Source organism: Necator americanus, chromosome V, assembly GCF_031761385.1.
Source record: "Necator americanus strain Aroian chromosome V, whole genome shotgun sequence".
Classification (NCBI taxonomy): Eukaryota; Metazoa; Nematoda; class Chromadorea; order Rhabditida; family Ancylostomatidae; genus Necator; species Necator americanus.
In genome coordinates this window covers 25,412,332-25,426,110 of record NC_087375.1, presented here as the reverse complement: position 1 = coordinate 25,426,110, position 13,779 = coordinate 25,412,332, and the positions used below count along the sequence as shown (strand labels likewise).

The 13,779-nt window shown below is 40.7% G+C and overlaps 1 protein-coding gene across 1 annotated transcript; it reads right to left on the bottom strand.

Annotated features, from left to right (window-relative positions):
• Positions 1–842: 842 nt before the first annotated feature.
• RB195_015151 (uncharacterized protein) lies at positions 843–9,296 on the bottom strand (the record flags this gene model as incomplete). Its single annotated transcript, XM_064205724.1, has 12 exons — positions 843–908; positions 997–1,107; positions 1,176–1,253; positions 1,328–1,413; positions 3,189–3,265; positions 3,796–3,919; positions 4,015–4,114; positions 5,177–5,250; positions 5,311–5,457; positions 6,536–6,657; positions 7,368–7,480; positions 9,234–9,296. The coding sequence occupies 12 exons, from the start codon at positions 9,294–9,296 to the stop codon at positions 843–845; spliced, it is 1,161 nt and encodes a 386-aa protein (XP_064061605.1).
• Between the last annotated feature and the right edge of the window lie 4,483 nt (positions 9,297–13,779).

Sequence of the window (13,779 nt, the reverse complement as noted above, 5' to 3'; positions counted from 1 at the left end):
GAGGCGTGACTTTCACGAGGCAGTGCCTTGGCTGCTTTGCCGCAATAAGGACTCAACGGCAAAGTGTATTGGTATTGCATGAAGCAAACAAGCTGGACGGTTATCAGGAATTTCCATACATCTTGAGCAAAGAAGGGCATGCCTGTTAAAGGTGTCCACCCCCGAAGTTCGGCTAGATTTGTTCCATGGTTTTGAATCTTCTCATTTTGTTTTGTGAGCAACGTAAACGTTGCTTTGAACAGGAAATAAATCATTTCTAAATGTACTACTTTACTCAGAGTTGATGCAGAACTGTTCTACGTCAACAGCGCTAACGTCCCCTTATGACGCCCCCTCAATTCCATCAAACCAACAAGTATTTTGTGTTCTTCATTAGGATCACTCTTGGCGCCTTAACAGAAAGAGACAGACGCCTAGACGGCATAGAGTCGAAAAATCCTGTAGCTATTTACGACACCAATTCAATTCGGAATTAGACCGACCTCGAGAGTTTTAGCACCATAATTCTGTTTTTAGAAACTTCTCTTCTTTTCTTCCTGCTTAAATTTTAGGGTGAATTAATATGCTCGTCAACATTTCTTAAAACGACACGAACAGTCACAGGAAACAAATTGAAAAATTTAATAAATTCTCAAATAGAAACATATTCAAGATACAATGCACGCGGTGTATTTAGTCGATATCTGTAGCAGAAAACATGCTTATGTGTTTAAGTCACTGGCAAGTGTGTGTGTGTGTCTTGGCGGGTACGGTATGTCACATATGGGTTTGGGATTACGGTAACTATGATCTTCTGTAGCTGACTAGTTGTATGGTTGAGCACAGTTGCTTGCATGCATTGATCACCACATGCGTCGAACATACTCGCCGCGAACGTCACGAGGGGTACCGAATGCGCCCATTCCGGTCTGAAGATTCAGTTGGACCAGGTTGAATTTGTGTGCAAGGTATTTATATTTGCTGGTTTTAAAAGTGACACGGTAAAGTTTTTCTTACTTGGTTAGCGTGCCTAGATTCATCCTGACCGGTCCAGAATGGCACTTCTGGTCTGCGGGCCATGTCAGCTGGCAGGTCCTCGTGAGTATCATCAACAAACGAAGTGAACACCTGCATAATTATGTGAAACCTTAGTTCATTTGATTCTTCTTGTAGAATCCCTCTAAATTGACACTTACTTGTCTGGGCATTCCAAATCCGGTTTTTCCAGCTTGTGACTCAAGGAAGTTTACACCCATTTGATAGGGGATCATACCCTGGAAAAGAGTTCCAGGTTAAGCTTGAATGTTATTGCTAGCCGGGCAGTTTGAGGAAGATGAGTATTCGTAACCTGAGAGCGTTGCTCTTGGGCCTGCAGGAATGCGACTGTGTTGTTACGGAACGCACCAAATCCAGTCATGCCGGCTTGTGAAGCTCCTAAACATTTTCGTGTATAGGCTACTCAGGTGGACGCATAAAGAAAGTGCAGGAATTAGTAGATCCAGATCGATAGGTAGTTTAATTTTTTTTTTCGTTACCGCGCATATGTTTCACATCAGGTCGCTCACTGCAGATGTGGTGTAACATCGACGCCTATTTTATGACTTTCTACATACGGTTGGCGAGGTGTTTAACAATTAAATTGAAAAAAGTTTTGGGAATGTATTTTTTTGAAATCCAGAAACAGAGTTTTCTCAACTACATATACATTGTTTGTACATTGTTTGTTTCTGGAAAAAAAACCAGGTTTGCGTTAATGGGTTTTTTTTGAGTACCTTCTGCACCCTAAGTGTACACTGCTTCTCATGAATGGAAATATAGGAGAAGAAGCACGTGTTGAAGTAGTTTTATGGGAGAAAACAGGAGTTATTTGGAATGGAACGAGTGTATTTTCGTAAAGCAATTGAGAAAATAAAATTTTCATGATTGGAAGTAAAAACCTCAACGATGAGAGCATCTAAATTTCTGAGATTGCGATCCATCGAACATTAAACAAGCGTTTTGAAAGATTTTTAAAATGCACCGGACAAAATCCAGGACCTTGTTCTCCAGTCCCTTCTCTGTCGTCGATGTTTTCATTTTAGAATCTTTAAGATTTTAGAATTAGAAATTCAGAATCTGATCAGAAGAAACATATTTCAAAGTGTTTTCTATTAGTGTGCCTACGAGGTTTTCAGATAGAGTCTTTATAAGCTTGACGTTTCGGGTTTCTCCAGTGTACCAACGAAAGGGTCGTTGGTAATTGCGATTTACCGAACATTAAACTCTAGTAATAGACCTATACGGGAAAACATAAGCAGAAGTGTGTCGAAGTTCCAAGGCACAACAACGTCTTAGTTACTACATATTTCAAGAAATACGTGAGAAAATATGGTAACGCGTGGTCAATGGTAGCAGAAGGTAAGTTTTCTGCATTGCATTTCTCTACTATATGCATAGTTTGAACCGCAGTTTTCAAATATGACAACAAAAATAGAAAGAAACCTCCTCCTTCTATGTCTATAGTAGTAAGTAGTTTTACGGCAGCTCGGAACTCTCAACCTAGTCTAGGAACTTTCTCTTTATATCCATTGCAGTGATGAGAACTACATTACGCGCCTATTCCAGAATTCCGTTTGAAGAAATCTCACTGAGGTCTTCTGCTCCTCGATTTGTGGCACATCTCGCTCGTTTGAGGCGGGTCTAGCGCAGTCGGCAAGAGGTTCTGCTGTCTGCACGATTGATCAGAGGTTCGTTTCCACCCTAGTGCCCACCAAGCCTTTCATCCTTCCGGTGTCGATAAACCGGCACCAGACTTGTCTCGTAGGATAAAAACATTGACTTAATGCATTGGTTGGCCCCCGCTGTATAGGCCAGTCACGTCGTAAACCTCAAGTGATTCAGAATTGAGGTGGACGTGGTGGCGCATCCCAAACGGTTTGATTAACGCCAGACAGTTTATCCACTTTCTCGTCGCGAACCCTGCTGCCAATCTTCAAGAGTGACTTCTTGAAAATGCTCTACTCTTGATCTCACCTACTGGAATGAGCAGCAACATCAGAAATCTCACTGAACAACTCTCACTGAACGCGAACACTGCCTTTGGAGGTCCACGCTCCAGTAGTTTTAGTGGATAATGCTGACAAGAAGATAGTTATCGTGGACGTTTGTGTGTTTTTGTAACTACTAACATGCGAACGCATTCAAATCAGTCATTAACGCTTGAAACATACCCTCTCTCCATCCAGAAGTCTGCCTGGAGGTGGTTCCTTCATCATGGGGCATTTCACCACGAACCTCGTCCTTGTATCTGGAAGATGGAACATGAATACATGTGCTTTTCTCTCACATAAAAGGACAATCAATGTTTCCTTTTTAGCAACGTTTCACGGTAATTCTCGAGCTTGACTTGTCAAATAAAAGCGGATGTAGCGCTGTTGGTTCGGGCCTGACTGCACGATCGAAGATTTCCTAGCGCTGTTAATCACTACTTTCATCCCTCTGAGGTAGATAAATTGGTGTCAGATTTTTCCGGGAGGAAAAAAAACACTGCCTTGAACCATCGGTCCACCCCTATGTCACTTACGACCGCACACATGTTCATAGAAAAACAGAAAAACGATTCTGAATTTAAATCGAGGTCCTAGGCGCATCCTCACAGGATTGATCCACGTCGTACACTTTATCCTTTATCTCTTCGATTTGTCGAAAAACTACTTTTTTTATGCGAGATAACCGATATTAAAAAGCTAATGTTCCGTAGCCATCTATTAGAAAAATAGTTTCGGTCCTAATCCATAGGTTTTTTTGCTCCAAACATATATACGACTGTTCGCCTACTTGGTAATATTGTGACGCGGCATTCCGAAGCCTGTCATACCGGACTGGTTAGCGAAGCGATTGGTACCCATTTGAAGGTGAATAAAGCCTTGAGACTCTCGATCCTGCTCGTCGGCTTTGCGCACTAAAATTGAATTATGGATACAGTGTTGTGAGACACAGTATTAATGCGCGATTGTGCTCAAATGGACAAAAATTTCTAACACACGACCGACTCACCATCAACAATACGAGGCATACCGATGCCGGTCATACCAGCCTGTGATGCGAGTTTGTTCGTTCCGGATTGAAGAGGGACGATACCATCGGAAGCACGGGCCTGAATTGACGACTTCTCTCTATTTTGCTTAAGACGTCCATTCTACACGTGTGTTTGCTATTAGAACAGAAGTAGTGCTCTCAATTGTATTATGGCGGAGATTTTGTTATGCATAAAGCCTCAACCATAGAATGTTCTTAAAGAAAACTTCTGAGCATCTCTTCAAAAAAGACAGTAGGGTGAAACATTTTTTAAGGATTGCATATGCTTTATAATTCATGGAAGACTTAGATGCATGAAGTTATTTCTGTATGTATTCAGACCTAATGGAAGTACATGTTTGGTCAAAATCAAATAAACATGGTCTTTTCAGCAATGAACCTCCCCGAAAAATAAAAAAAAACTGCCAATTTTTCCCCTCATCCATTCCAATGAGCAACGACTTCTTCTATTTTCGCGAGTGAAAAACAACAGAATTTGTTTCCAGTTTTCTTACGAGGCAACTAGGCTGAGGAAAAAGTCTATTATTTCAAGGCGATATTCCAGAAGGGCGGGTGTAGTGTAGCGCTTCGAGGGTTCTGCTTCCTGCACGATCTATCGGAGGTTCGAATCCGTGCTCCTAGTGCTCACCAAGCCTTTTATTTTATTAGCGGATTTATTAACGCTAGAAACTTTACCCTTTAACTTTCCAGAAGTAAGGTCGACTTAAGCCCACGCAGGTCGGATGGGGTCTTCGAGGATGTGAAGTAGAATGAATAAATCAACCCTTGACTTAAATAGTGATCTTTGTTCGGCTTACATTATTGCACAAATAGAAAAATTTTCTGTGCAATAACAGGAACAAGGTACTTAACATTGTTTCAGACTACTCGGTTTTACAGGACTGTAACAATGCTTTCTGTTCGGTAATTGAAACAACCCAATTTTCTAAAATTTCTTTTCTTTTCTCTCTAAAATTTCTAAAGTTGAATTCAGTAATCATTCCACCATCGATGAATTAGGTTCCTGATGAAATATTGGTTTTCATGTCCCTTGTTATCGTCGTCAGACCAAAATGATTCAAATTTAGCCGTAAATCTTTGGATAATACATTAATAATGCATCCTAAAATAACCAACCAACCTTCTCCTCTGGAACTTCGCTTGCTCCACCGGTACCCTTCGTTTTGTAGTTAACATCACGAGGAGAACCAAATCCTGAAACATTTTGGCTTAGGGGAGGTCAGAGGGCATCCGATTGAAGCAGTTGATTCCTACCAGTCTGTCCTTTTTGTGAAGCAAATTTGTTGGTACCAGATTGCAACCACGTGGATCCCTTCAGCAGTTCGATCTTCTTCTCATCAGTGATTTCAGCTAAGTTTTCAGACTTCACTTTATCGATGACATCACGAGGAACACCGAATCCTGAATTGGAAAAGTGTTAGGATTTTTGGCGTTTTACTGTTCTTTCAAGAATTTCTTCTTCGTGGACTCCAGATTGAGTCAGTCCTTTTTTGAAGACAGCACTTGTTGACTTCGTTCGTTGCCCTTTGTGCTACTACGTACGTCTGCGATAATAGGATTAAGATACGGCAAATGATCGGCAAATAATTCAGGTCCAAAGGTCTGTTTTCTTTCACGAACTTATCGGTGATTGTAGTTTTAGATCCGTTTTCCGTACTTAGATCATTGCAGTAAGAATTTCGTAATCGGTGACTGATTCTTCCAGAATTTTCTAGACCCACTAATCTAGATTACTGCTTTGTGGACTGAGGAGACATTAAAAGGATATCCAGGTTACTTTGACTTTTGTCGGCTCTGGAAAAGCGGCGACGCCAAATTTTTAGGCGAAAGGTGTCCAAAAGAACACTTCTTTAACGAAAAGGACTCATACAAAACTTCTTTCAGAAGCGAAAAAGAAAATACTAAACGAACAGGTTGCGGTGTTCTTTGTTTTGGCTAATGTGGTTTAAGTTTTTGAATTATTTAATGCACAGAAACTTGCTCTGCAACATTTTTATGGTGTCCATTAAAATATGTGTTTGTTCGCAAATGTGAAACATCCCGTACAGTGATACATTGATAATCTCGACGCTTTTCTGTGACCGTCTATGTCGAGAAAACCAATCACTATGTTATCGGGGAACATTCCATTGATGTTTGCGAGGATTTCTCGAAGATTGTGCCGAAGAAATGTCGTAACCTGATGCCTTATTACAAAAGAACTTTAGTGATGCGAAAAAGCAAAGCAGATTTTGGAGCTTTTAGGACTAAATTCATGGTTTTCGCGGAAAATTTTGGACCGATTGCCAGTACTGCTAACGGAGTAGGAATTGCATTCAACTAAACCAAACCTATCCTTACTTAGTTATCATTCTCAACACTGAATAATTCATGATAAGCTCAAACTGATCATTTCCTCGAAAAAATTGAATTAAACTCCATGCGAATGTGTGAAAATGATCTTGAGATTCACTTTATAAAGTGACCAATCATAACCTACCAGTCATTCCCTTCTGCGAAGCATATTTGTTTGATCCTGCCTGGATAGGAATGATTCCTTCGGAACGCATAAGTTTCGTCTTATCATGCTTTGATGGTTTACCAGAGGAGTACTGTTGCTGCCTGAAATCCTGTTGGTTTCCTAATCGAGCTGTTTCTTGGAACAGGTTTAGAGTAATAATATATATATATATATATATATATATATATATATATTGCCAATGACGCTTTGAGTTTCAAATATCCCAAAAAGGCTCCAGTACACCGTCTCTTCACAGAAATTTTTCTATTTTTTATTTTCCAAATTTTCTTCTCTTAAATCTTCCAAGTCACATGGTGTTCAGTGGTTTGATGATTTCTGCTTTTTACAAACTGTTAAGAGTGTCAAAACGTGTAGGAAATACCAATATTCTGCGATATTTTTTTTATGTCAACTCTCTGTCAAATTTTTCTGTTTTTTCTCTACCTGAGTTCCAGCTGTTGTTAGTTCCAGTGTAAATAAAGGCTTGTTTGGAGTTATGAATACGGTATAAGTATTATAGGTATTATTTAAGTGAAGAACAGCATTTTTTTCATTTTTGGATTTTTTGGAAAACAATTTCGTAATGAAGTGATCTTTCAAATCTCCAGTTTCTCAAGTAAATATCCGCAGTTCGATGCAAGTTCCGCTCCCTGGTGAAACCACGCTGAAAGTAAGCGCGATAAGAGCGTCCAAAAATACTTTGCAGAGGCAAGCGCCATACACTCCGCACACATTCCACGACACTCCTCTCTGATGCCGTGGGCAAGTGAACAACTGTTGCGCATGTAGCAGATGAGGATGAGAAACGCACTTTCGCAGTACAGTTTCTGGGACGTTGAAGCCGGGCTGTCGGCCGGGCGTCGGGCTCTTCAATGCGGCTGATCCTGGAGCTGGTGCGAGAGTGTCGTCCTTTTCGCCATCCTCCTGTAAAAGAGAGATGTGATTTCGCAATGAATGACGACATTTTCTTCTGTTTCGGCTGCGCTAATGTGCCATAAACTACTACTCCAGGAAAGTTCCTTGAATGGAAAATATCTGACTTAGCAGTGAAATTGGCGAACAGAATATAATAACACGTACAACAGTGAATTTCTTTTTCTAAGAGCTAGCCGTTGATTTAAACAGAAACTTTATAGGGAGTGGTGGTTGTTTTGGTTTTTGGTGACCGTGGCGCATCTATCGCAACTCGCACTCTTTTTCTGCCTCACATTAATTCTTTTATCGACTCCCCGTAGCCATCGAGAAATGAACTGCTGACAATAATTTGAGAAGCAAAGTTTCAGCACTTAGTTGGTCAATTCAGAGACCTTTTCAGCAAATTTTGATCTCCTTCTGAAAGCAAGAAATAGCTTGAGAAAGCATTGGAATTATAGGCAGCCTCTGAATTGTTTGTCAGGATAAATAAATCTTAGGTGACTCAGGATTCCAATGCACTTTTTTGAAGTTTGATGTAATGTTATGAGGTCTTGTTGTCGTAATTTCTGATAATTGCAAGTGCAATAGGTAATTTTGTGGCAGAAGATCTATAAACGACCTAGAAATTTAGCGTAGTAACATTTTAGCGATGTCACTTCAATTCAATGCTAAAAATCCGATGTTTTTAACTGCCTGAATGGAATTTTTGCGCGAAAAAATTACGATCATGTCAAAATATCAGCAGTTCAGATTCAACTTCGATTCAATTTTTTCTTCGATAAAATTCGAAAAAAAACTCACGATGAGGACTTTAGAAGTCTAACGTTAATCAATGTAAAATAAGAAGGAAAAACGATGGAAAGAAAAGCAAATTCATACTGGGAAGAATATAAAGACTTTTTGTTTTACTTCAGTTTCCATAAATTTGCGTACCCTCGAATATTTCGTGAAGGTAGCAATATGTGCTTGCCTAGCGGCTCCTAGTAGTTACATTATTACAACAGTTTCGAGACGCAGCGCAGAATGTTTAAAGCGCGACGGCAACGCTCTTAGCCAGCCAACATCACAGCTTTCCTGGTAGAGAAAAACACAAGTCAGCACGGAGAAATCTTTTCACAAAGAATTCAGCCGAATACTGACATATTACACAGTGAAGCCGTAGGAAATGAATGGATTTCTACAGGATGAAGCCAAGTTCCTTGAAAGCTATTCTTTAACTCTTCTCGTTTATGTTCATTTCGAATTCTTTGACAGTTTCGTAGAGATGAGAGTGATCAAAAATGATCCTTTCGGATTAATCAAAATTACAACTAGAGATTGAAGGCCGGCATCATCATAACTTCTAGATCTAGATCTCATGTATGATTGTTTCTTTCTCATTTTCTATGCCATGGATTTGCCTGAGTTTTAGAAGAAAAATCTCGTATGCACATATGACACCTCTTAAGTTTATCAGTCCGCATAGCGTACATAATTGAAGTAAGGAAGTTTGTGAGTTGAAAAAAAGAAAAAAGCATCAGAAATTCGACATTTTCAATAAGAGTTCAATAGTTAGAAATTGTGAAGTTATGAGTTCGTTGCAACATTCAAATCGAGCGAGAGTCGCGGAACGTACGGATGCAAGTACTTCATCAAGGAATTATTCGGAAGACTGAGTCGAGGTGACAAAACAGCACTAAACCACAAAACAAGGGAAAAATTGAGGCATTTTCCATTCCATTCCAAAAAGGAATCGTGGATAATCGTAATCAGCTGTGCTCACCTCAGGCACATCATTCTCGTCCTGCTCAACGTCTTCAGCGTGCTCGTCTTCAACGTCCGACATGTCTGTGTTGTGGAGGATTTAGCCTTGCCTGTGCGATATGTGCGAGATGTGGGAGATCCGAAGCGAGAAGGGGCGGAAGCTCTAGGCGCGGATCGCTGGTGGGCGTAGCCTACACATGCTATCCCCGAAGCGGTCCAATCGCCGCGTTTACACCCACGCTTCGTTCTTAAAACTGAACATATTTCTGATATCGATTGTTCTACGGTAGCCCGAAGCTTTGTGGATTATGAGGCACGCGCAATGCATGGGAAGGTGGACGACGTTGAAGATCTGACAGGTTCGAGAAGGAAGTTTGTTGTATCGACACCATGTGCCTGGAACTTCTAGTTGCATCCAATCGGAAATTGTATTCACTTCATTCAACTGGAGACTCATCTGGAATCCGCTGGCTTGCGACGTCCAGTTGACGCACCAAATGTGTCAATATCAGTGTCCTTATTTTCCCACACAGCTCAGTCACGGACTTGTAGACCTCAAATTGAAGAAAACGATAGTTGGCCCCAGGCGAGTTCTAATCTTTGACCATCCATCCGTAAGGATGGCCTCTTTCCACTTTGCTACATTTGAGTAATAAATATCAATAGATAAATATTTAATAGAAATACCTAGATAGTGAAATAATCGAAGCATGTATGGTTGCAACGAAACTTTTCCAATTTTTCAAGCAGATCTTTTTTGTGCTGGAAATTCTATCAACTATAAAGGTTGTGCCGGTGGTGAAAGAGAAGGCAGCACGATTACGTATATTATTACTAACACGATCTGTGCTCCACAATTTCATAATAAGAAAAATAGATTCTAAGTCAAGATATTACGGTACATCACACGGATAAACGACTATGGAAAAGACGCTTCGAATTTGTGTTCTCCTTAGTGTTTCCTACTTCCATTTACTCCCAAATTTTGTGTTTAGCGCTCGACGGAATCGTAGCAATTTCTGTTGTGTCCGAATATTATGCATGTATACATATTTGCCACGGCTTTCAACAAATCCACAATTTTGTATTCCTTTAAACCTTCCAAACTTATCAGTGATATGATTGGGTAAAACGGCAACGAACGCCGTCCATATATTTTACCACTACTGCAGTAGGAGAAGAACATCTCCAAAATAACGCTTCAAGAGAATTGTGTGATGAAAAAGTAAAAATTCCTTGCAGAACTGTGTCCCTATTGCGTGGACGGGTTGCTTTTCGACCTTGAAGATGGAAGAAAAAAAAGAATGCTGCAGACTTTTTCCATATGTATGCCTAGGATTAAAATTGAAGTCGAAGTCCGGAGTCCGAATTTCAGAATCTTTTTTTTTCTTTTATTTTATTTCAGAACCTCAAAATTTGAAAAAAAGAATCGTCACCATGATGTGATGATTTGACAATTTATGCACGTTTAAGCTTTTGATCGTCCTCTAGCTATCCGATCGCCAAACTCTTCGTAATTCTCGTTATAGATGCGAATCAACATATTTGGGGGAAACAGCCTGATTGGAAAGATCTGATCGCGTGCATAATTTCTGTTATATTCCAAGAACTTCGTTCCTTCTAGGAAAATTCTCTGATTCTTCTTCACCACTGTGTATGGACTTCCGAAAATCTCTAATAAATGTATTGTAACAGCAGGAGAGTACACTTACGGCTGCAGTCGACGGATCGCGCACAGCCAACCGCAATCTTTCCTGCACGCGAGGTTGGGTAAATTGCTCCGAATGTGAGAGAATAAAAACACGCCTGCCCCGCAAGTTATTGCATAGGTCTGACATAATTTACTAATACTTTTGAGACAAACACCACTAACGCCTACGATGAGTTGGCACGTCACAATGGGGTCGATCAAACGAGCATTTTGTCCCTTAGTCAATGTTTTCGAAATTATGTAAACACATTATCTGTCGCCATCGGATTTTTCCATTAAAACGAGTTGCTCATAGATTTTCGAATCCATTTTCTTCTCAGATCACATAGCTCGTCGGATGAAACCTTAGTAGCAATCTGACAGGAATGTGAAGTATGAGGAGATTAGACATCGGATCAGAATGAAATATGCGGGTCATTGCTTAGTACATCTTAGAAATAAGGAACAAGAACGGTGGAAAGAAATACTGCATATTTATTTGATTCTGGTAGTCTTCTCTGTAGAAGCATTGGAAAGGATATTACCCTTTTTGTGCAAACAGGGAACTTATCCGCATTCTGAAACTCTGTTGTTTCACGTTCCTGCAAGGACAACAGATTTATCGCGATCTATTCACTAATTTTCTCTACAGGCGACAGCTAAACAAATACTCCCAGGTGTTCGCGAAAGAGAAGAAGGAAGCTATTGAAAGAATAAAGGATCAAGACATTGGGGTAGCATTCCACTTGAGATGCGTCACCGCGTTTTACTGCAATCTGTGAGGTTTCTCAAGCACGTGCTGGCCTCAACAGTGATTTGCAAGGCTCAGCCGATGACCAAGTCAGTGCTTTTGTCCTCCCAGACAAGTCTGGCACCAATTTGAAGAGAGATGAAAGGCTTGGCCGACAATAGGGCGGTTTCGAGCCATCGTGCGGCCAAAGCGGACCTCTAATCTACTGCGCTACACTCGGCCCGGAATCTACTAATGTCTTAGAAATTTTCGTGTCAGAGGAATTCCATGACATTCCACAGCAGCGATGCTGCCTCGTGATCATGGCCAATTCGGCCGAAAATGTTACAACAAATCCTTGGCATTTAGACGTCACGAGATACGAAAGCTCTCATTTATTTCTGATTTCTCGAAAAAGCATTTCTGACAGTGCTGATGACGTTGACGTCGCAGCATATCCGTTCATCTTCGTATCTGTCTGCCCTCAATTGCTTACGTAAAGACTTGCCAGCAGTCCGTCTGTTTCTGGTGGGAGGTGGAGTGCCTGCTCGCTGCCGTCGTCGCCACCGCATTCGCAGCTCCTTCGCGATGTAACACAACAACCTCAGAACAACATAGGTGACGGCTGCTGAGGACGTCAACCGTTGCCACTTGCTACAAACATGATAGATTGGGATTTCCTATGAGATAGCAACGAAACGAGGCGAACATATGTATTCGCCCGAATCAAAGGTTTGCTAGGAGCAATTGTGATCGTAAAAAGGGCAACCTGATATACTGGTGCATTTTTTGTAAGAATAGATTGGTAACTTTTTTTCGAGGAGAGGGCACTGGTAAACAAATTCATCTTTGTTGTCGCAATTAAAATTTAAAAATATTGCGGTGGGATGGTCTCCTTTCTGGTATGGAAATTGTAGAATGTCTCGAAAGTGGAAATGAAAGTTTTAAACGTACTCCATTATTACTTGTTATTTGAAAGAAGAAATCTTCTAGTAACAAATTGGAGGAAATGCAGGAAATCTGAAGTTAATTTTAAAAAATAATGTTCTTACTAGAAATGAGAAGCCCTTATTTATAGATTTTGTTCTAGAGGTTTTTTTTAACCTACCTGATGCCAATCTTAAATTTTCTCAGCAATAACACTATCGTTGTGTGTGAGATGCAATCCACGAAGGATTTTCATGCGTCTGAGGTTTCAACCAGATTTTAGAAAACCTCTGTTGCTTGGAACATATCAGTCAATTTTTTTTTCTTCTAAAAGTTGTATTAATATTAGTCCAAAGACAAATGTTAGGAATAGAGATGGGTAAAATTACTTGTGCCAGCTTGGGTGGCAATTCACTCGCAGACAAGGAGAAGGATCGCTTCTGCACCGATCAATACTTTTCCAAACGTTGAAAGACTGTAGCAGACCTTGAGAATTCGTAACGGACCGACTGAATTTTGAGAAATTGGTGATCTTTCAAAACATGTCTGAATGGGTCACGTTTCTGCGTTAATATCGTCTTCGCGTAATTCCGGAAGCTTCAGGAATAACTGTGTCATCTGTAAAACTTTGGGGCTACTTATAATATAACCCCAATCTACTGGCGGGTCATGTGACTTGTATGGTCGGATGAAAGCAAAATGAAGCACGGTGCACCTGCATAAGTGGTTGCGTCCGAAGCTGCGCGGTGGAGATGGCGGTTGGAATCGACTTGGGACCATCGCGTACTGCAGCGGTGGATGGTGCCAGTAAGGTCCCAGTCGATCCTAACAGCTATGCTCCACCGCGGAACTTCGAGCATAGTCGCGTACGCAATTGCACCGTGTTTCATCTCGTTTTGACTCTACTAATACTGTCAGCCTTTTGACGACAGCGGAACCCACTTGTGAGCATTACGCTTCAATGATAATTTTTCATGATTTCCTAAGTTTTTTCCGAAAGTTTTTTTTTGTATTTAATGATTTTATCATCTTCGAATAAATATTACACATCATGGACTTGGAAAATGAAAACATGGATCGGTCCTAGTACGTAAAGACTGTCGTCGATGGGTTAAATGTGGAGAAATCGGGTGCAGCTTAGTGGTAAGAGGGAAATTTGATGGTGGTCGAATTTAGGATAACAGTGATCTGAAGCATCCGCTAGGACCCCAAATCATC